This window comes from Tachyglossus aculeatus, chromosome 10 (assembly GCF_015852505.1).
Source record: "Tachyglossus aculeatus isolate mTacAcu1 chromosome 10, mTacAcu1.pri, whole genome shotgun sequence".
NCBI classification, from domain to species: Eukaryota; Metazoa; Chordata; class Mammalia; order Monotremata; family Tachyglossidae; genus Tachyglossus; species Tachyglossus aculeatus.
The window spans coordinates 50788184-50810762 of record NC_052075.1 but is presented as its reverse complement, the minus strand read 5'-3'; the positions used below and the strand labels follow the sequence as shown (position 1 = coordinate 50810762).

General features: G+C 53.2%; 3 protein-coding genes across 6 annotated transcripts in view; 1 reads left to right on the top strand and 2 right to left on the bottom strand.

Moving 5' to 3' along the window:
• Positions 1–5091: 5091 nt before the first annotated feature.
• Positions 5092–10277, top strand: FAM83E (family with sequence similarity 83 member E). Its single transcript, XM_038752985.1, is given in 6 exon segments — positions 5092–5556; positions 5777–5944; positions 6220–6344; positions 8275–8959; positions 8961–9053; positions 9582–10277. Coding segments are annotated over 6 exon segments (1686 nt in total). The 3' UTR covers positions 9732–10277.
• On the bottom strand, positions 6619–7838 carry SPACA4 (sperm acrosome associated 4). The gene has a single exon (XM_038752986.1). The coding sequence runs from the start codon at positions 7036–7038 to the stop codon at positions 6661–6663; it is 378 nt and encodes a 125-aa protein (XP_038608914.1). The 5' UTR covers positions 7039–7838; the 3' UTR covers positions 6619–6660.
• A 782-nt stretch (positions 10278–11059) lies between the features above and the next one.
• The window catches only part of SULT2B1 (sulfotransferase family 2B member 1), a 37822-nt gene continuing 26302 nt past the window's right edge, over positions 11060–22579 (bottom strand). For all 4 annotated transcript variants that reach the window (XM_038753065.1, XM_038753067.1, XM_038753066.1 and 1 more), the window contains 4 exons: positions 14672–14798; positions 13440–13534; positions 12328–12508; positions 11060–11264 (listed from right to left, as the gene is read on the bottom strand). In XM_038753065.1, coding sequence (XP_038608993.1) covers positions 11080–11264; positions 12328–12508; positions 13440–13534; positions 14672–14798 — 588 coding nt within the window. In that variant the 3' untranslated portion in view covers positions 11060–11079. The remainder of the gene's footprint in view (positions 11265–12327; positions 12509–13439; positions 13535–14671; positions 14799–22579) is intronic.

Genomic DNA, 22579 nt, shown 5'->3' with positions numbered 1-22579 from the left:
CTGGGTCCCCTTCTGTTGTCCATCTACACTCCCTTGGAAAATTAATTCCCTCCCACTGCTTCAATAACCATCTCTACAAGGATGATTCCCAAATCTACGTCTCCAACCCCGAACCCCAAGCTACCTCTACTCGGATGTCCCGCCGACACCTCAAAGTTAAAATGGCCAAAGACAACTCCTCATCTTCCTGCCCAAACCCTGTCCTCCCCCAACTTTCTCAAAGAGCGCGGGCTTGGGAGTCAGAGGTCATGGGTTCGAATCCCTGCTCCGCCACTTAGCTGTGTGACTTTGGGCAAGTCACTTCACTTCTCTGGGCCTCAGTTCCCTCATCTGGAAAATGGGGATTAAGACTGTGAGCCCCATGTGGGACAACCTTATCACCTTGTATCTCCCCCAGCACTTAGAACAGTGCTTGGCACATAGCGTTTAACAAATACCAAAACTATTATCATCAGTATCATTGTAGACAGCCCCATCATCCTCCCTGTCTCCTAAGACTGTAACCTTGGCATTATCGTCAACTAGTCTCATTCAACTTACATATTCAATGTCAGCAAATCTAATCAGTTCTACCTTCCCAACACCGCTAAAATCTGCTCTTTCACTTCATTCAAACTACTGTGCTGATCCAAGTACCTCGATCCCACTTGGACTAGTTGATTGCATTTATTGAGCAGTTACTGTGTGCAGACCATGGTACTAAGGAGCATGGTCTAGTGGTTAGAGCACAGGCCTAGGAGTCTGAAGAACCCAAGTTCTAATTCTGGCTCCACCACTTTTCTGCTATGTGACCTTGGACAAGACACTTAATTTTTCTGTGCCTCTGTAATAAGAATAAGTTCCATTTGGGATGGAGACTCTGTCTGACCTGCCTATCTTGAATCCATCCCTGTGCTTAGAACAGTTCTTGACACATAGCATTTAAATGCTATTACCATTATTATTATTATTATTACTAAGCCGTTGAGAGACTACAATATAATAGTTGGTAGACACGCTCCCTGTGCACACAAGCTTACAGTCTAGAGGATACTGCATCAGCTTCCGTGCTAACTTCCCTGCCTTCTCTCTCCCCACTCTAGTCCTTACTTCACTCAGCTGCCCGGATCCTTTTTCTTAAAAAAGTTCAGTCCATGTCTCCCCACTCCTCAAAAACCTCCAACTGTTGCACACCCACATCTGCATCGAACAGTAACTCCCGGGCAGCGTGGCTCAGTGGAAAGAGCATGGGCTTTGGAGTCAGAGGTCATGGGTTCAAATCCCAGCTCTGCCAGTTGTCAGCTGTGTGACTTGGGTTAAGTCACTTCACATCTCTGGGCCTCAGTGACCTCATCTGTAAAATGGGGATGAAGACTGGGAGCCCCCCGTGGGACAACCTGATCACCTTGTAACTTCCCCAGCGCTTAGAACAGTGCTTTGCACACAGCACTTAATAAATGCCATCATTATTATTATTATTTGGCTTTAAGACATTCAGTCGCTTTTCCCCCTCGTACCTTACCTCTGATTTCCTATAACCCAGCTCACACACTTTGCTCCTCTAATGCCAAGCTACTCACTGAACCCTGATCTTGTATATCTCGCTACCAACCCTTTGCCCGTGTCTTCCCTCTGGCCTGAAACATCCTCCTCCTTCACATCTGACAGACCACCACCTTCAAAGTCCACCTAACACTCAAATATCCTCCAAGAGGCCTTCTCCTCTCCTTTTTGTGCCACCCATGCACTTGGATCTGCACACTTTAAGCACTTGATGTTCAACCCAGCCTTGGCCCCATAGCACTTACTGTGCGCAGAGCACTGTTCTAAGTTCATTCATTCAATTATATTGAGCGCTTACTGTGTGCAGAGCACTGGACTAAGCGCTTGGGAAATACAAGTCGGCAACAGATAGAGACGGGCCCTACCCGACAACTGGCTCACAGTCTAGAGGGGGGAAACAGACAACAAAACATGGAGACGGGTGTCAAGTTGTCAGAACAAATAGAATTAAAGCTAAATGCACATCATTAACAAAATAAATAGAATAGTAAATATGTACAAGTAAAATAGGGTGATAAATCTGTGCAAACATATATACAGGTGTCATGGGGAGGGGAAGGAGGTAGGGCGGGGAGGTTGGGGAGGAGGAGAAGAAAAAGGGCTCAGTCTGGGAAGGCCTCTTGGAGGAGGTGAGCTCTCAGTAGGGCTTTGAAGGGAGGAAGAGAGCGAGCTTGGCGGATGTGTGGAGGGAGGGCATTCCAGGCCAGGGGTCGACGGGGGGACAGGTGAGAACGAGGTACAGTGAGGTGCTTGGGAGAGTACAATAAAACTAAAACCAACACCTTCCCTGCCCAGAATGAGCTTACAGTCTAGAGAGAGAGACAGAAATTGATATAAATACATGGCAAATAGGCACATAATTACTTTGGGGCTGGGGGGGGGGGGGGATGAATAAAGGGAGCAAGTCAGCGCAGAAGGGAGTGGGAGAAGAGGAAAGGTGGGCTTTGTGAGGGAAGGCCTTCTGGAGGAGATGTGCCTTCAAAAAAAGGCTTTTAAGGAGGGGAGAGTCATTGTCAATATGTCCATATGGTAATTGTCCATAAATGTCCATATCGGTAATTTATTTTAATGTCTGTCTTCCCCTCCAAACTGTAAGCTCTTTGAGGGCAGGGAACATACTTATTCTATATTGTACATGGGAAGCAGCATGGCCTAGCGGATAGAGCATGGGCCTCAGAGTCAATAGGTTGTGGGTTCTAATCCTGACTCTGCCACTTGTTTGCTGTGTGACCTTGGGCAAGTCACTTCACTTCTCTGAGCCCCAGTTTCTCATCTGTAAAATGGAGATTAAGACTGGGAGCCTCATGTGCGACAGGGACTGTTTCCAACCCGATTTGCTTGTATCCACCCCAGCGCTTTGTATAGTGCCTGGTACCCAGTTAGTGTTTAACAAATACCAGAATATTATTATTATCATTATTATTCCTCTCCCAAGCACTTTGGACAGTGCTCTGCATGCAGTAAGTGCTCACATACTATTGACTGATTGAGTACAGTGCTCTGCATACACTAAGCACTCATATATGAGTGAATGAATGAAGCTTTGCAGCCTGTCCCACCTGGCCACTTTCTACCCCTTTTTTCTCTCCCAGCTTCTGCGCCCCATCACCAGCCTAACCCCCTCTCTGAGACCCCCATCCTGGACTTGCCAGTTCCACCCCACCCACCCGGGCCCCCAAATCTCTCAGCCTGCCAGCTTCCTGCTCACCTCCCCACCTTCTAGCATCCTGGTATCAGGTGTGTGAGTCTCACCTGCTTCCTTCTAACTGTCCCTCCCCGGCTGACCTCGTCCTGGCCCCACCCACAAAGAGCCTTAAAGGAGCAGGGGCCCCTCACCCTTATCTGTTGGTCCCTACATTCCCCCTCACCCCATCCTGACCCCCTCCCCCGCCGCACTATTCAGAGAGGAAAAGGACCGGGGATGGAGAAAGCCTTGACTGGGATGTTGGGGGGTGGGGGAGAGGGGATCAAACAAAGGCTTATACTGGGCAGGATGTGGACTTGGTCAGAGGAGGAGGGGGGAGTGGCCCCAGGCAAAGGAGCCTGATGCACAGTAAGGTAACTGGGGCAAACTGGGGCAAACTGGAGTCTTGTCTCCCCCACTCCAAACTGGGTTTGAAACTGAGCCCCAGACTGAGAAGAAAACAGGTCAGCTTCTCATTTCTGCTGCCCCCTCTCCACTCCCTCCCTCCCTCCTTTCTCCCCTCCCTCTCTTCCCTGTTGGCCTTGTTTACTCTGTAGGGTTGGGTTTTTCCAGAAACACCCCTTCCCAGGGCTTCACTTTTCTCGGATCAAATGAATGGGACTGCTGGGAGAGAAGGTGTCTGAGGCCCTGGGCTGAGGGTCCAGAAGAGCAGGTGAGGGGAGAGAGGGGAGGGTGAGAAACTCCTTGCAATGAAAGCTGGACACCCAGGGATCCCCCGCATTGCACCCCAGAACTTAATCTCCCTGGCTCCAATTCCCCCGAAGTCCAGAGACCCCATCTCCCCAGACTCCCTGCCCACCCCCGTCCTTGCCATGATCCCCTCCAGGAGCCCAGAGTCCCCTCCTCCTTACCCCCCAATCCCTTTTCCCCTCATTTTTTAATCGTGCTTTTTAAACGCTTACTATGTGCGAGGCACTGTTCTAAACGTTGGGGTAGATACACGATAACGAGCACCTGTCCGACGTGGGGTTTGTGATCTTAATCCCCATTTTACAGTTGAGGTAGCTGAGGCCCGGAGAAGTGATTAGAATGAACAGACTCGCCCAACCAAGCTCACACAGCAGATAAGTGGCAGAGCTGGAATTAGAACCCAGGTCCTTCTGACTTTGAGGCCCGTGCTCTATCCACTGGGCCATGCCGCTTCCCCTTCCCCCCGACCCCCTCCATTCCCAACTTGAAATAGGCCAACCGGTGAAGTGATTAACTGGGAGTGGAGCGAGGGTTGGAGAAGTAAGAAAGCAGGTGGTTGGCGGTTGGCTGATCATGAGGAAGTGGAAGAAAGAAAATAAGGTTCAGGGGGGCCCTGAGTCAAAAAGCCCACTCCAGTCCCTAACCACTTTCCAGTGACTTTGTGACAGTCACTTTTCAGCGGCTTTTTTTTTCTGTCTCTCTCCCCCAGGACTCCATCCTTCCAGCTTCCCATCCTCGCCTCTTTGGGGCAAACAGGGAGGCCCCTGGGAGTGGGGCTGGTGGGGTCCGAGGCCGGGGTTCAGGACAGCAGCCCCAGGGCAGGGAGAGGGGGCTCCGAGCGGGGGATCCCCATCGGACCGTCCTCTCTATCGAGGAGCAGAGGGCTTTAATGGGTCAGAGGGAGCCGGGCTTCCAGCTGGTAAAAGCAGGGGAGGCCCGGGGCCTGGCACAGAGGGCAAACCAGGTGGGGGCTGTGGGAGGGTCACAGGAAGCTGCCCAGCTGGAGGCAGATGGGAGCCGGGCCTGCCGTGTGGAGGAAGGGAAGCCTTGGTGGCTGGCACTGTTGACCCGGGCCGGCCGGGTGGAGTCGGCCTCTTAGTGGTGACCCTTGGGTGGTAGGAGAGACAGGAGGGCAGGGAGACGCAGGCCCCAACATGGCAGCCTCCCAGCTGGCGGCCCTGGAGGAGGAGGAGAATGGGGAAGGAGGAGCTAGGACGAGGCTGGGGGAGCGGGAGGCTTCGTGCTACTCGGAGGGGCAGCGGCTGGCCCTGGAGGTCCTGCTGAGCGAGGGGGCCACGGGCTACGGGGCCTTCGTGGCTCGGGAGGGGATGGTGCCCTTCCTGGGAGCCGAGGAAGCCCGGGGCCTGGAGGCTGCGACCGAGGACTGGAGGCCCCAGGGGCCCCAGGAGGAGGGGTGTGATGGGGAGGGGGCCGGCGGGGACAGCCTGACCTACTGGCCGGGCTGCACGGAGGAGTCCCCCCCGGAGCTGGGGCTCGGGTGGCCGGAGGACTCCTCCTGGAAGGGCATCAGCAGGGCCCGGCTCTACACCCACCCCCCCGCCGAAGGGGACCCGCCCATCAAGGAGCTGCTGAGGACCTCGATCCAGGAGGCCAGCAAGGTGGGGAGCCCTCCCAACCCTCAGCCCTCCTCCGTCCCCCGATCCTGGCCCAAGCTTCTCTCTGGGGGCCGGCACCCTTGCCCGCGGTGGGATGGGGAGAAATTGAGGGACGATGAGGTGCTCGAGGCGGGGCTCGGCCCAGCGGGGAGGACTGGGAAGCGAGGAGGGAGGGAGGGAGGAGAGAGGAGAGTCCTATCGGCCCTTCCCCAACCCCTTGCAGGTAGTGGCCGTGGCCATGGACATCTTCACGGACCCTGACCTGCTCCTGGATCTCTACAGGACAGCGACCCGCCGGAGGGTCCCCGTCTACCTCCTCCTCTGCCAACAGCACCTCCCGGCCTTCCTGGCTCTGGCCAAGCAGCTTGGCCTCAGTTTTCAGACCACTGAGGTACTCCTGGACGAGTCCCCCTCCACCCTCCCCACACTCTTCCCCTTCCTCCCTCACTTCCCACACCCCGAGCCGCCTCGCTTCCCCAACCAGGCCTGACGCGGTGGATGTGGTAGGACCTCTATGCTGCGGCTAATTCTGGGGAGAAGCAAAGTGGGAGGGCAGTCCTGAGAGCCGGGAACGGCCTGGCTTTCCTCCCAGGGGGGCAGGAAAGGTCTCCAGCCTGGGGAGGCTCCGGCCCCACCTCTGAGACCCCTCCCACCCTGCCCCGCTAGAACCTGGAGGTGCGGGTGGTCCGTGGCTGCACCTTCCAGAGCCGGCATCGAAAGCAGGTGAGCGGGGATCTGAAGGAGAAGTTTGTGTTGCTGGATGGAGACACGGTCATCACCGGATCCTACAGGTATCCGTCCTGCTCCCCTGAGGGAACCCGAAGCTGCCCGGTAGCTAGAGAGAAAGGGTCCCTGGTATCGGGGCCTACTGAGGCCTCGGAGTCCCACCTCGTCCTCTACCCACCTGCCTGCTGCCCCCTCCGGAATAGAGAGCCCAAAACCCCCCCAGGTCCCCACTTCATCACCCATGGAACCCCCCACCCCATCACCAAACCTGGTTGCGAGACCCGTGAACCCTGGGTTTCTCTCCCCCACTTCACGATCCCCAGAGATCGTCTTCCCTCAGGACACTTTAATAGGATCGGGGGGTTGGGAGGAAAGGGGCGGTCAAAGCAGCCAGGGGTGTAACAGCCCGATGAGACCCAGCAGGAGGGCAGCCCCGAGACCCCCGGGCCCGGGGCGGGGGACCGCGGCGTTGCAGAGCTCTCCCTGGCAGCAGGCAGTGACCAGGCTGTAGGTGACGCCCATGTAGATCACAGGCTGCTCCTTGCCACAGTTGGTGGCCCGGACGCAGCCCTTGTTGGAGATCAGCGAGACGCCCAGGGCCACCCCGTGGCCCGTGAAGCAGTCCTCATCCTCGGCGCACTGCATCAGTGTGCCCGGGCACTGCTGGGCATCCGTGAGTTCACAGAAAAGGCAGCCTTTCTCCGAGGTGGGCCCTGCCAGCAGGGCGAGCAGGAACAGGAGCAGGGGCCTGGGGGCCATCCTCCTCTCCCTCAGCAGAGCCTCTTGACCCTGGTGGGCACCGACTCTTCACTTCTATATCCCTTGGGGACGCCACGGGGGGACCACTCTGATTTCAGGCTTTGCCGTGATGGCCAATCACTCGGCTCTGAGATGGTTTCAGACGCCCGAATTTGGTGGCCTGTGACCACCCCCTGGTTTGGGGGCTTGGGGTCACTCAGTCTTTTGATCTCCGTGTCATCAGGCGTCGTCAGTCTCTTACTCCGTCTGTCACCCCTTGCCTCAAAACACACACGCGCATGTGTCCTTGACTCTTGAAGTGTTTTGACTTAAAGTTTCTCTGAGTGACCCTTGCCCTTGTGCCCTTTCTTTCCTTCTCTCTCTAATTTTTTTGATCCAGAAGTCTCTGGATTTCTACATTCTCGATCTCTGACACTTGGCTTTCAGTCCTCCTCCGATCCGCTGGTCTCTCGATCTTGGAGACTTCCTTTGATCTTCCGATCTCTTGATCGAAACCTCTCGATCTGGACCCTCCAGAGTAGCTTGGTATCTGATCCTCTAGGTCCTGGAGACTTTTGGCTATCTCCCTTCCAGTCTCTTAAAATTTAATCAGATTCTTGTCACACTTGGGTATGATCCCAAGGCAGGAAACTCTGCCCCACTAGCTCTGTCTTCCCTTGGCTCTGGGCCAGATCTACCCACCCCTCTCTCCCTTTGCTCCTTCCCTCGGCACTTCCTGGCTCCCGTCCTTAGTAGCCTAGACCCACAGTCTCCTTGGAGGAAGAGAAAAGGTACCCCTTGGGTCCCTTCCCCTGCTCTTCCAGGGAAAACGAACGGGAATTCACAGAGCTCTCAGCGAGTTCCGATTGGCTGCCTTAAGGCTGAGGTCACAGATGGTGCTGAGGTCACAGACGGGACTCCAGGCTCAGCCCCGACCATCCCATCCTTGCTTCTCCCAAGTTAACCAATGCAAGGCCCAGCTTCTGTCTCACACCCTTTCCTAGCAACTGGGGCCACCCGGGAGGCAGGATATCCGTGTTGGGGTTGGGGAGGACTGGGAATTCATCAATCATTCAAGCTTGGTGAGGATGAGGATGACCTCTGAGCTCAAAGAACTAGGAGAGAGAAAGAAACAGGGTCTCGGGGCCGGAGGGTGGATCTGGGGGTGTGTCCCTACCGAGCAAATGAGGTTGCCAAGGGGGGCTTCCAGGCTCTGAATCTGGATGCAGGACTCCCACACCCTCTATCCTCCCTCAGCTTCACGTGGAGCGATTCCCGGCTCCATCGGGGCCTAGTGACTCTGCTGACTGGGGAGATTGCCAATGCCTTTGACCACGAGTTCCGGACCTTGTTTGCCGCCTCCTACCCCCTGCCAGCCCAACCCACGCCCTTCCAAACCCTTGCCCTGCCCCCGAGCTCCTACTTCAGCATGCTGGATGGGGTGCAGCTGGCCTCCTCCAGGCCCCACCGCATCACTCAGCGCCGCACTATGGTCCCCGTCGTCCAGCCGCTGACGTCCTCGCCGCCGCCCGGCCACGGCCCGTTCTCGGGGAGACCGATTCCTGGATCAAAGGGAATGGCTCCTGGACCCCGGTCTCCCCTAGTGACTGCCTTCGTTCCCCACTGTGCTCCAACGAAGGCCCCGCGACCCCCATCTTCCAAAGTCACGTTCCAGGGAAACCTGCCTCCTGGAAAGTCATCCGTGTTGTCAGCAGCCCGGAGACCGCCATCTCCAGTAGGGACGGCGAGCCCAAGTCCCCCAGCCATCCTTCTTCCAGACGACTCTATCCGCCATCGTCTGGCCGCCTGCCGCACGTTCGAAGGCCCGAGGAAGGTCAGGGGGTCAGGGGATCTGGACCCGCTTCCCCCCGGCAACCTCCCCACTGGCCCAGCCCTCAGTGACATCCTACGCAGCGTACAGCAGAGACGTCAACCCTCCGGCCCCCCCTACCCGGCCTAGTCGCTCGCTATGGGACCTGAGCCGCCTCTCCCAGCTGTCCGATTCCAGTGACCAGGAGGGGGAAAGAACCAAGGAGGTGAGAGGGGGTGGGAGGAAGGGGCAAGGATGGGAGGAGAAAGGGAGGAGGGAAGGGGCAGGGATGGGGGAGAGAGGGAGAAAGGGGGTGGGGGCTGGGGGCTAGGGAAGGGAGGTACAGGGGAAGTTGGGGGGAGGCAGCCTCTCTGCTCTTCCCCTGCAGATGGTACCCTGATCCTCCCTTGGCAAATATTGACTCCAGTCGGCCAGCACCTCCCTCCTCCTTTTTCCTGCTCTTTTTCACCCTTCTCAGAGACCTCGATCTTCAACCCCTTCCTACTTTTCAACCTCCAACCTCACCTCCCCCTTTCCTTTGCTCATTGCCTCCACTTCTCTCTTCACTGAAGGGAGGAAGGGGGAGCTGGGTGAGGGGATCTAGGGGCCATGGAGGCCAGGCGGCCCAGTGGGAACTGGGGTCCCTTGGTTTCCAGGGGTGTGGGAATTTTGGGGAAAGGGGAGGGTTGGGAAGCTGGGTTTAAGAAGGGTCAACTTTAGGAGTTTGGATGCTCACTCCCTCCCCCATCCCTAGGCTTTGCTGACCTGGGGCCACCGGGACACCCCGGCCATGGCGCTGATGAGGCAGCGGGGAGCAGGGCCCCCTCGAGAGGAGGTCCAGCCCCTCCCCCCGCTTTGGGGTGGCCCTACCCGGCCCGCCAACTTCCGCCAGTACCGCCGCTGAGACCCCAGAGAGACACCAGAGGCAGATGGGCGAGGTGGTAGAGATGCGGGGATGATATCCCGAAACTGGACCAAGGCACGCTCGGGGGCCCTAGACTGGCCGAGGGCAATGGGAGCCCTCCGGGGCTGTGAGGTTGCCCAGCAGGGCTCCCAAGGGCCATGAGGTCACCCGTTGAGGCTCTTGGGGGCCGAGAGATCACCCAGAGAGGCTCCCGGGGACCGTGAGGTCACCCAGCGGTCTTGAGGACACCTGGCGAGGCTCCCAGGGGCCAGGACCTGGGCGCTGCCACGAGCTGGCTGGGCTGAGCCATCGGTTGGGTGCGGATATGAGTTTCTGGGGCCGAGCCGGGAAGCCCTTGGATTGAACTGGGTGGGTGGAGGGGTGACGGGGCAGGGGCCTCCTCCATCCACCCACACCCAGGAAGAGGCAGGACAAACTGGGATTAACTGGGAGCCTGAGGCACAGCGACCGGAAGGAATGTGTGGGAGTGGACAGAATGCGGGGGTGGGGTGGGGTGGGAGGCGGTGGTCCTGACTGAGCTGAGGTTTTCTGGGGCGGGACCATTGGGAGAAGGCGTCATGTCAGGCACAGGTGTTCCCCTCCCTGGTGTATTAAAAGCATTTGTAGTTCCCTTTCCCTCTCCCTTTGAATGCTCCTGGAGCCATCGCAGTGCTGTCCCCCGCCTCTAAAGCTCGCCCTTGGTTTTCTAAAGCCCCCCACCCACCACCCACCTGAGTGCCCACCAGGGCTGGGCCGGCGGTGGGCCTGGGCTGGGCCAGAGCGCCATCCTCCCGGGGCCTTCCGGGGCGGGCGCGTCACCCACTGACTCACCCGCCCTCCACCCGCTTCCCTTGTTTCGTAAAGCCCCGGAGGGCCGCGGGTGGGGGGGATCCGGGGATGAGGCCCCAGCTCAGGTGGCTTCCCACGCTCCCCGGTGCGGGGCCTGCAGACCGGAAGTCCCTCGCGTCCTCTCACGCCCAGATAATGCCACCCTGATGCTTCCCTCGGATCCCTGCCCCCCATCAGCCCCCAGTCTGTCTGCCCCCGTCTCACTGGTGGCACTCGGGGTCCAGAGGGTGTACCACCCGGATCCCCGCCCCACCCCGCAACCAGTTCCCCGCCACATCCTTCCTGGCCTGGGGCAGGATGCCTTCCTGGCTGCCATGTGGTGGGATGGGATGCGGACTCCGCCCTAGGCCCGGATGACCGGCATGGTTGGCCCCCCGCTGCCCCCGGCTCTCTGGGACACGTTCCCCCCACCCACCCCCGCGTCTCGCCGCCGCAGAGGGGGCGCCTCCCCCAGGGCCCAGTGGACGGATGGTGGGGCAGGTGCCGTTTATTGGCCGGTTTACAGGCCCAGCGGGGTGGGGCTGGGCGGGCTGTCTGGCTCAGGGTCCGGCTCTGGGTTGGGGTCGCGGGTGTCCTGGTCCCAGGGGAAGGCGCCCTCCAGCCCCTTCATCCTCTCTCCATAGACGCGGTCGAAGGCCTCGCTTTGCGCCACGGTGAAGTGATTCTTCCAGTCACCGCAGATACCTGGGGCCAGGAGAGGGGGTAAGGGGCGGTGGCAGCCAGGGTCAGCCTCGGGGAAGCAGCAGGGACCCGAGTCTGGCTCCTCTGGGGTTTTCCCAGTATCGGGTGAAAGGCCTCCCCTCCTCGGTCTCTGGACTCCTCTCCCGGCTCAAACCCAGCAGCACCGGGGTAGACGCTTCGCCCCGTCCAGGACCTGCTCCCCTGACACTCTGCCCTTAAAAGCCCCAGCCCCACTCGTCCTTTCTTGCTCCCGACACTACATCCCTGCAGGGCTCTGCCCTCTCCTTGCCAACAACTCCTGGGCCCCTCCCATCACGGTCCATCTCTCCCGGGCTCTTCCCGTCAAAGTCCATCTCTCCCGGGCTCCTCCCTTCGTGGTCTGTTTCTCCCGGGTTCCTCCCATCACGGTCCGTCTCTCCCTGGCTCCTCCCGTCACGGTCTGCCCCTCCCAGATTCCTCCAATCACGGCCCCGCCTGTATGGGGCCCCTCTCCCAAGTTCATCCTTTGGCTCAGTCTAACCCCATCTTTAATCTCTCTCCAACTGCCCCGCCACGTGTACGGGGCAAAGGAACCGATGAAAGGGGTATGGGATGGAGGAAGGGAGGAGGAGGGGAGTTTGCTGCCCCTGTGCCTCCAGTCCCGGGCGTGGGTTGTGATGGTCCCATGGTCCGGTAGTGGCCTGTAGTGAGGGACCTCAGGTGGGACTTGGGATGGAAGGACTCTGGAACTTCAGCAGCTTCCAGGCCCGGCAGCCAGGGTGCCAGACATGGAGCTGAGGGTCCCAAACCTCGGGGATCCTGGCCTTAGGGGCTGAGGGCCATGGGAGCCGGTCCTGAGGGTTCTCAGGTCGGCCGGCTTCTTCATCCCTCCTCTCTTCCCTTCTTCCCTCACTCCTTCCTCCCGATACGACCCCTCTTATTGGCTGAGACACATCTAGCTGGCGAATGTACCCCAAAGAGGCTAAATCAAGTCGAGCCCTGACATTTCGGGGCATTTACACTGAAGTAGGGGGCTCTGAGCCTTGACCCGTGACCTGAGCCTTCCCAGCCCACCGTGCCCTCTGACCTTTGCGCAGGAAGGCTCCGCGTGTGTGGTCCAGCAGCACGGCAGGAAGCAGCGTGAGGTTGCTCATTCTGTTCTCCTTCATGGCTCCGAAGGTTGTGTTGGCCAACACTGAGGCCAACGCCGCTTCGCTCAGCTCCCGGTCCAGGAACCTGCAGACCTGCCCCACCACTCCCCGCAGGTCCTGAAGGAGGGTCACAGGTCAGCGCCAGGGGCACAAACACCCACAGACAGAGAGCTCGATGGGGTCAGGCAAGCCCTGGAGGAGGAGGAGGACTCCGGGACCCTTGGGGAAGGGGAAGCGCCAGAGGATAGGGACTAGGACAACTAGTTTCCTGAGAGGAGTCGAGGCAACTTCCTGCAGAAACACTCCCAATATCTTCCCCACTCTTCACACTGACCTTTTCTTTAAAAAAATGGTATTTGTTGAGCACTTACTATGTGTCAGGTGCTGTTCTACGTGCTGGGGTAGATACAGGCTAATCAGGTTGGACACAGTAGATAAGTGGCGGAGCTGGGATTAGAATTTAGGTCCTCCTGACTTCCACGCTTGTGCTCTATCCACTGGGCCATCCTGCTTCCTTTTGTGTGTGTGTGTGTGTTGGGGGAGAGGGGCTGTGGGGGGGAATAGGGCAAGGCGAATTGGGAACCTTGAAAAACCAAGTGACAGTGCTCAGGGGGAGGCAAGGGTCAGGCTAGGGTATGGGCCAAGAAATATGAGGCCAGATTTCATGTCTAAGGTCCCAGTCCAAGCAGTGCCAAAGGTCAGAGGGATGGCAGTGCTGAGGATGAGATGAGGATGGATGGGTTAAGGTTGGGTTCCTGGTTCTAAGAAAAGTCACGGACAGGGGTGAGTGAAGAGGCTAATGAGGGTGGCACAGGGGCTGACTTTTCATCGTGATAAGGCAGGGGTAGAGATTTTAGGTGGGGGATGAGAACTGGGAGGCGACAAGCTTCAAACAGCTCCCGGGCCGGAAAGCCCCCATTTTGAAAACTCGAAGGTCCCGTCGGAGAGCTGGGATTTCTGGGAGTCCGGCTGGGAAAGCTGTGGGAGGGATGGCCCCCAGAGGCTGGGGGGGCGGGGGGAGGCAGAGTTGAGGGGTTGGGCCTCTGACCTGCTGCAGCTCCTCATAGGTCAGGAATAGGAAGTTGTCCTTTCCCCGCATTCGCAGCCACCCCTTGATGTGGTCAAACCAGGAGCCAAACTGTACTGGGGGGAACAAGGGAGCAGGGTCAGGGGAGCTGGCTTCCCTGCCTCCGAGCCCCATCCCTTGACCTTTGACCTTGACCTCCCTCCCTCCCTCCAGTCTCCACAGTCATCCTCTCTTCCACTCCAAATCAGTTCCAGCTGGATCAAGGGTCTGGAGCTGAAGCGGGGAGGGGACTGCCTTTGACTCACATCCCTCTCTTCCTCATCTCTCCAGAAATCCCAGCTCCTAGGGGAGACATTCCCCGATTTGTTTTCTTCTCCCTGGGACTCATCCATCCCCACCAATGGCCACCTCTGCACTTTTGCACACCAGTTGATGAAGCCTCATTTATTCACCGTTCCATCTCTCCACCCTCTTTTCCCTCTTATCTAAGTGAGTTTATGGCTGTCTCCCCCATTAGACTGTAAGCATCTTGAGGGCAGGGATGGTTTTACCTCTGTCATTCTCATCCAAGTGCTTAGTACAGTGCTCTGCATCCAGTAGGTGCTCAATAGATACTATCACTGGGGAAGCAGCGTGGCTCAGTGAAAAGAGCCCGGGCTTTGGAGTCAGAGGTCATGGGTTAAAATCCCGGCTCCGCCACTTGTCTGCTGTGTGACCTTGGGCAAGTCACTTAACTTCTCTGGGCCTCAGTTCCCTCATCTGTAAAACGGGGATGAAGACTGTGAGCCCCACGGGGGACAATCTGATTACCTTGTATCTTCCCCAGCGCTTAGAACAGTGCTTGGCACATAGTAAGCGCTTAACAAATACCAACAATATTATTATTATTGATCTCTAGCCTTCATCTTCCCTTCTCTCATCTCTCCATTATCTCCTCCATGTCTACCGTCCCACTTTTGGCCTCTTCTCATCTCTCACTTGCCATCCCTCTCCCCAACTCTCTTCCAAATCGCTTCCCCTTGTCTCCCCGTCTCGCTCACCCCAATCAATCCAACAGTGGTATTTACTGAGCGCTTACTGTGTGCAGAGCTCTGTAGCGCGTGCCTGGGAGAGTACAATATAATCTAGTTGATAGACGTGTTCCCTCCCCGTGATCCCAAACTCCTTCCATCTGTCCTTCCCACCTCTCTCTTTCTCCCCCATGCCCCCAACCCGGCTTCCCCTGCCCCCTCCCCCATCACTTCCCCCCTCACCCTCGCCCTTAAGGAAATCCTGCAGGAACTGGTCTGGGCTCTCAGGGTCCTTGAGCTGGCTGGCAATCTTGGAGTAGTGATAGAGCGACACGAGGACATCCCGAGGGTCGCGGCCAATGTAGATTACCTGGCGATGAGGGAGAATCCGTGCGGGGGTCACTTTTTCAACCCACCTCAAACCCTAGTCTCCCCTGCCCACCCAAAGACCCGCTTCGTACCTCCCAAATTGCAGTGTGGCAGATTAGGGTTATATTCCAGGGGTGAGGGCCATCCCCCTTGATTTGCAAATACAAATCAGGTATTGAACAATGCGGCTCCAGGCCAGTCCTCTGGGACTGCCGAGGTCAGGACCATGTAATAATAATAATAATGATAATGATGGCATTTATTAAGTGCTTACTATGTGCAAAGCACTGTTCCAAGCCCTGGGGAGCTTACAAGGTGATCAGGTTGTCCCACGGGGGGCTCCCAGTCTTAATCCCCATTTTACGGATGAGGTAAGTGAGGCACAGAGAAGTTAAGTGACTTGCCCAAAGTCACACCGCTGACAACTGGCGGAGCCAGGATTTGAACCCCTGACCTCTGACTCCAAAGCTCGTGCTCTTTCCACTAAGCCACGCTGCTTCCCCAGCAGAGAGGACACTGGAGCCAAGAAACAACAGAGAGAAAGAGGGGCAAACACTAAGAGAGAGAGCGTGTCAGAGAGATAGTGGAGAAAGAAAACAGGGAGAGAGAGATAAAGTGCTCTGCACACAGTAAGTGCTCAGTAAATACGATTGAATGAATGAAAAGAGAGTCAGAGACAAGAACTGCAGGTAGAGTAAGCGCTCAATAAATACGATTGATTGATTGATAGAGAAACGCACAGACTGCCCAAGCTTCTTGCAGCTCAGGGCCACCTTGTCCTTGGGATTTGGTGAGTCACAGTCTGGATCTCAGAGGGTGGCGGGACCACTGGGACAGACAGACCCAGCTGCGCAACTGGCCGGGGCAAAACGGAGGGTGGGAATTGAAGTGAAAAGGATTTGAGAACAGCAAAGGGTAAGTTCACTATTAGATGGGTGGAGCCTAGCTTCAGACGGAGTTTTCCGGATCAGCTGAGACCCAAGGTAATGTTAAATAAATATTGTATACATATAAGTATATGTATAAGTATATGTATATACTTATGCTTATATATATGTATATATATATATAAGTATATTCCCTTATATACTTATAAGTATATATATACTTATATATACTTATACTTATATATACTTATACATATACGTATATATATAAGTATATATAAGTATAAGTATATATAAGTATATATATACTTATATATACTTATATATACTTATACTTATATATACTTATACATATACATATATATATAAGTATATATAAGTATAAGTATATATATACTTATACTTATATATAGTTATACATATACGTATATAAGTATGTATAAGTATATATAAGTGTGTATATATATATAAGTATATATACTTATAAGTATATAAGGGAATATACTTATATATATATACACATATATAAGTATATACATATACTTATACATATACTTATATGTATACAATATTTATTTAACATTACCTTATATAAGTATATATAAGTATATATAAGTATATATACCTTATATAAGTATATATAAGTATATATAAGTATAAGTATATATAAGTATATATATATATATGTATATATAAGTATATATAAGTATATTGCCTTCCCCACAGCACCTGTATATATGTATATATGTTTGTACATATTTATTACTCTATTTATTTATTTTACTTGTACATACCTATTCTATTTATTTTATTTTGTTAGTATGTTTGGTTTTGTTCTCTGTCTCCCCCTTTTAGACTGTGAGCCCACTGTTGGGTAGGGACTGTCTCTATATGTTGCCAACTTGGACTTCCCAAGCGCTTAGTACAGTGCTCTGCACACAGTAAGCGCTCAATAAATACGACTGATGATGATGATGAGTGTAGGCTCACGCATGAATATGTAGGTCTAATTAGCGACATCACCACTGTCTGCTACATATGACAAACTAGATGTGAACCAGTCACTGGGATCAGAAGAATCAGGGGAAGCGGTGAGGCCTAGTGGATAGAGCGCGGGCTTGGGAGGCGGAAGACCTGGGTTCTAATTCCAGATCTGTCACCTGTCTGCTGTGTGACCTGGGGTAAATCACTTCACTTTCTCTGTGCCTCAGTTACCTCATCTGCAAAATGGGGATTAACACTGTGAACCCCATGTGGGACATGGACTGTGTCCAACCTGATTACCTTGTTTAGACCCCAATGCTTAATACAGTGACTGGCGCAGAGTAAGCACTTAACAAATACCTTAAAAAAAAAAAAACGACTGTTCTCCCTCCCATTTAAGACTGTGAGCCCCATGTGGGATCTGATTATCTTCTATATAACCCAGTGTTTGGCACATAGTAAGCGCTTACCAATGACCACAATCATCATTATTATTATTACCCATTCTCCCTCCTACTTAGACTGTAAGAAAGGGACTATATCAATCAATCAATCATATTTATTGAGCGCTTACTGTGTGCACAGCACTGTACTTAGCGCTTGGGAAGTACAAGCTGGCAACATATAGAGACAGTCCCGACCCAACAGTGGGCTCACAGTCTAAAAGGGGAAGAATCTGGCCGGATTAATTTGTATCTACCCCAGTGCTTAGAACAGGGCTTGAAACATTGCAAGCAACAAAAACAAATACCGTTAAAAAAAGAAAGAAAGAGAATTAGCCAGTGAAGTTGTGAAACTTCGGGCAAAAGAAGGTAACACAGAACTGGGCAGATATTTGGGCTACAGGGCCATTTGAAGTCTTTTCCTAACTTACGGAAGGTCACACTTCTGTCTGCCACTGTCAAGAATAGGCTAGGGAGGTGGGGCAGTTTAGGGAGCCAAAGCAGTTTTCACCCAAGGCCTAACTGTCCCCAAGCCTGCCTCAAATAGCTCCCAGGGCCGTGGCAAAGGGAGGCCTGCCTTGCCAATCACTTGGGCCAGATTTGATCTATGGACCACATTTTACCCAACTCTTCTGTAGCCTATCGTTACAAATGGCCACAGTCCTAGATCACACTATAATTCTCATCTATAACACAGGCGGTTTGGGGGAACTATGGTCCAATAAGTCTCATTTTCAAACTTGGAAAATTAATAGAACCTATTGTTAATTTTTTTGGGGGGATAATCAACCTGGTTTCCAATTTAGGGGAAAATCATGACTCGCCAATTCACTAGAATTCTTTGACGGGCTCCATAAGCATGTGGAGAACCAGTGGGCACAATATTCTTGGATTCTGAAAAATCCCTTAGCTGGGTCTCCCCTCTCCCCCTCCCCATCCTCCCCGCCCTACTTCCTTCCCCTCCCCACAGCACCTGTATATATGTTTGTACAGATTTATTACTCTATTTATTTTACTTGTACATATTTACTATTCTATTTATTTTATTTTTCTAATATGTTTTGTTGTCTGTCTCCCCCTTCTAGACTGTGAGCCCGCTGTTGGGTAGGGACCGTCACTAAATGTTGCCAACTCGTACTTCCAAGCGCTTAATACAGTGCTCTGCACACAGTATGCGCTCAATAAATACGATTGAATGAATTAATGAATGGGTCCCACATGAAAAGCTTTTAAAAAGACAGTCATCATGGGATTAGAGGGACTCTCCTGACCTGAGGGGCAATATATTAAAAGAAAGGAAACAAAAGGAGAGCGATAAACTGCCATTTTGGGAAATAGAAAACTACATGTAATAATACTAGTAGTAGGAATAGTATTTATTAAATGCTTACTAGGTGCAGAGCACTGTACTAAGTGCTGGGAAAGAATACCCAGGAATTAAGCAGAGTCTCTGACCATCAAGGGTCTCGCCATCTAAGAATATAAAGGGGGAGAAGGAACTGATGACAGAAAAGAGAAAAGGGACTGCAGCTAGGGGAGCAGAATTTAAGTCTCCTTTTGGTTCGGAGTCCAAGGCACATCCTTTGTCATTCTCCATAGTTTATCTATATTTTTATGGTATTTGTTAAAAACCCTGTCCTCCTCCTGACTTTTCCATCATTGTAGATGGCACCACCATCCTTCCTGTCTCTTGAGCTATTATCATTATGGGAAGCAGCGTGGCTCAGTGGAAAGAGCCCGGGCTTGGGAGTCAGAGGTCATGGGTTCTAATCCCGGCTCTGCCGCTTGTCAGCTGTGTGACTTTGGGCAAGTCACTTAACTTCTCTGTGCCTCGGTTACCTCATCTGTAAAATGGGGATGAAGACTGGGAGCCCCACGTGGGACAACCTGATCACCTTGTATCCTCCCCAGCACTTAGAACAGTGCTTTACACACAGTAAGCGCTTAACAAATGCCATTATTATTATTATTATTATCATCACTGATTCCTCTCTCTCATTCAACCCCCATATTCAGTCCATCACTAAATGCTGTCGGTTCTACTTTCTCAACATAGTTAAAATCCACCCTTTCCTCTCCATCCAAACTGCTAACACGTTACTCCAATCATTATTATTATTATTATCCAAGCCTGCCTTGATTACTGCATCAGCCTTCTTACTGACCTCCCTGCCTGTCTCTCCCCACTCTAGTCCATACTTCATTCTGCTGCCCAGATCATTTTTCTACAAAAACATTCAGGCCATGTTCCCCTCTCCTCAAGAACGTCTGGTGGTTGGTTGCCCATCCACCTCCACATCAAACAGAAACTCCTCACTTTTGGCTTTATAGCAAACCATCACCTTGCCTTCTACCCCACTTCGCTATCCTCCTGCTACAACCCAGCCCGCATACTTCGCTCCTCAAATGCTTACCTTCTCACTGAACCTCAATTTCGCTGCCAACCTCTTGCCCACATCCTGTCTCTGTCCTGGAATGCCCTCCCTCCTTATATCTGACAATTACTTTCCCCGCCTTCAAAGCCTTACTGAAGGCACTTCTCCTCCAAGAGGCCTTCCCTGACTAAGCCCTGCTTTCCTCTTCTCCCTCTCCCTCTGCGTCACCCTGACTTGCTCCCATTATTCATCCCCCCTCCCACCCCCACTGCACTTATATACATATCTGGTATTTATTTATTTATAGTAATGTCTGTCTTCCCTTCTAGATTGTAAGCTCGTTGTGGGCGGGAAATGTGTCTGTTATACTGTTATAGTGTGCTCTCCCAAGCACTTAGTAGAGAAGCACTGTGGCTCAGTGGAAAGAGCACGGGCTTTGGAGTCAGAGGTCATGGGTTCAAATCCCGGCTCTGCTGATGGTCAGCTGTGTGACTTTGGGCAGGTCACTGAACTTCTCTGTGCCTCTCAGTTATCTCATCTGTAAAATGGGGATTACGACTGGGAGCCCCCTGTGGGACAACCTGATTCATTCATTCATTCAATCGTATTTATTGAGCGCTTACTGTGTGCAGAGCACTGTACTAAGCACTTGGGAAGTACAAGTTGGCAACATCTAGAGATGGTCCCTACCCAACAGCGGGCTCACAGTCCAGAAGGGGGAGACAGAGAACAAAACAAAACATATTAATAAAATAAATAGACTATGTACAAGTAAAATAAATAAATAGAGTATTAAATACGTACAAACATATATACATATATACAGGTGCTGTGGGGAAGGGAAGGAGGTAACACAGGGGGGATGGAAGGGGGGAGGGGGAGAGGAAGGAGGGGGATCAGTCTGGGAAGGCCTCCTGGAGGAGGTGAGCTCTCAGCAGGGCCTTGAAGGGAGGAAGAGAGCTAGCTTGGCGGATGGGCAGAGGGAGGGCATTCCAGGCCCGGGGGAGGACGTGGGCCGGGGGTCGACGGCGGGACAGGCGAGAACGAGGTACGGGGAGGAGATTAGCGGCAGAGGAGCGGAGGGTGCGGGCTGGGCTGCAGAAGGAGAGAAGGGAGGTGAGGTAGGAGGGGGCGAGGTGATGGACAGCCTTGAAGCCCAGGGTGAGGAGTTTCTGCCTGATGCGCAGATTGATTGGTAGTCACTGGAGATTTTTGAGGAGGGGAGTAACATGCCCAGAGCGTTTCTGGACAAAGACAATCCGGGCAGCGGCGTGAAGTATGGATTGGAGGGGGGAGAGACAGGAGGATGGGAGGTCGGAGAGGAGGCTGATACAGTAATCCAGACGGGCTAGGATAAGAGCTTGAACACCTTGTAACCTCCCCAGCACTTAGAACAGTGCTTTGCACATAGTAAGCACTTAATAAATGCCATTATTATTATTATTACAGGGCTTTGCAAACTGTAAGCACTCAAAAAATACGTGTCAAGCACTGTTCTAAGCACTGGGGTAGATGAAAGCTAATCAGGTTGGACACAGTCCCTGTCCCACATGGGGCTCACAGTCTTTATCTCCATTTTACTGGTGAGGTAACTGAGGCGCAGAGAAGTTAAGTGACTTGCCCAAGGTGTCACAGCGGACAAGTGGCAGAGCCGGGATTAGAACCTGGGTCCTTCTCACTCCCAGGCCCATGTTTTATCCACTAGGCTGGGCTAATCAGGCCAGATTCAGTCCCTATCCCAATTGGGGCTCACAGTCTAAATGAGAGGGAGAACAGGTACGGAATCCTCATTTCACAGATGAGGAAACTGAGGCACTGAGAAGTAAAGTTACTTAACCAAAGTCAGAAAACAGTTAAGTGACAGAGCTGGAATCAGATTCTCTGACTCCCAGGCTTTGCTTAACAGCTGTATGAATGACTCGGGAGAGGGAGTGTTCAGTGAAATCTTCCAATTTGAAAATGTCCCCAAACTATGAAGCAGCGTGGTTCAGTGGAAAAAGCCCGGGCTTTGGAGTCAGAGGTCGTGGGTTCAAATCCCAGCTCCACCACAAGTCTGCTGTGTGACCTTGGGCAAGTAACTTAACTTCTCTGAGCCTCAGTTACCTCATCTGTAAAAATGGGGATTAAGACTGTGAGCCCTACGTGGGACAACTTGATCACATTGTATCCCCCCCAGCGCTTAGAACAGTGCTTTGCACGTAGTAAGCGCTTAACAAATGCCATTATTATTATTATTATTATTATTTGGGGGGAGAGGGGGAGGGGTGGGAGGGAAATGCCAGGCAGATGTGGGGAAACAGTAGGAAAACCTCACTAAAATGAGTGAGGGGCAGAGCGATGGCAGGGAAACTTCCGTGTGAGCAAATGCAAGAAAATGTACTCAGGGAAACCCAAACTCTGATGGTGGGTTCTGAGCTGTAATAATAATTAATTTATTTGTTTTCTACAGGTCAATCATCATCATCATCATCAATCGTATTTATTGAGCGCTTACTATGTGCAGAGCACTGTACTAAGCACTTGGGAAGTACAAATTGGCAACATACAGAGACAGTCCCTACCCAACAGTGGGCTCACAGTCTAAAAGAGAATTTGTCGCGCTGGTTAATCAGATTGGATACAGTCCCTGTCCTACATGGGGCTCACAGACTAAAGACGGAGGGAGAACAGGTATCGAATCCCCGTTTTACAGATGAGGAAACAGACGTAGCGAAGTGACTTGCCCAAAGCCCCATAGGAGGCCCATGGTGGAGCTGGGACTAGAACCCAGGTCTTCTCACTCCCGGGTCTGTACTCTTTTCACTGGGCCACATGGCTACTGCTTCCCTATCAGTCACCTCTGAGGAAAAGGGTCCCGGAGTCACTTTGACTGTCTCTTCAGATCGTTGGCTTAGTGGGTAGGGGGGTAGCCAAAAAGCCAACAAGAAACTGAATGGCGTCCGGAAGAGGAGCGGGGATTTTAAAACCGTCCAACTCCCGTGGCTCATGGCTGCATACAAAGGAAGAGGTAATGGAAGTGGACATGGGGCTCACAGACTAAAGATGGAGGGAGAACAGGTATCGAATCCCCGTTTTACAGATGAGGAAACAGAC

Coding starts and splice junctions, on each gene's coding strand:
- SPACA4 (XM_038752986.1), bottom strand. CDS start 7,038: ATGGCCCCCAGGCCCCTGCTCCTGTTCCTGCTCGCCCTGCTGGCAGGG.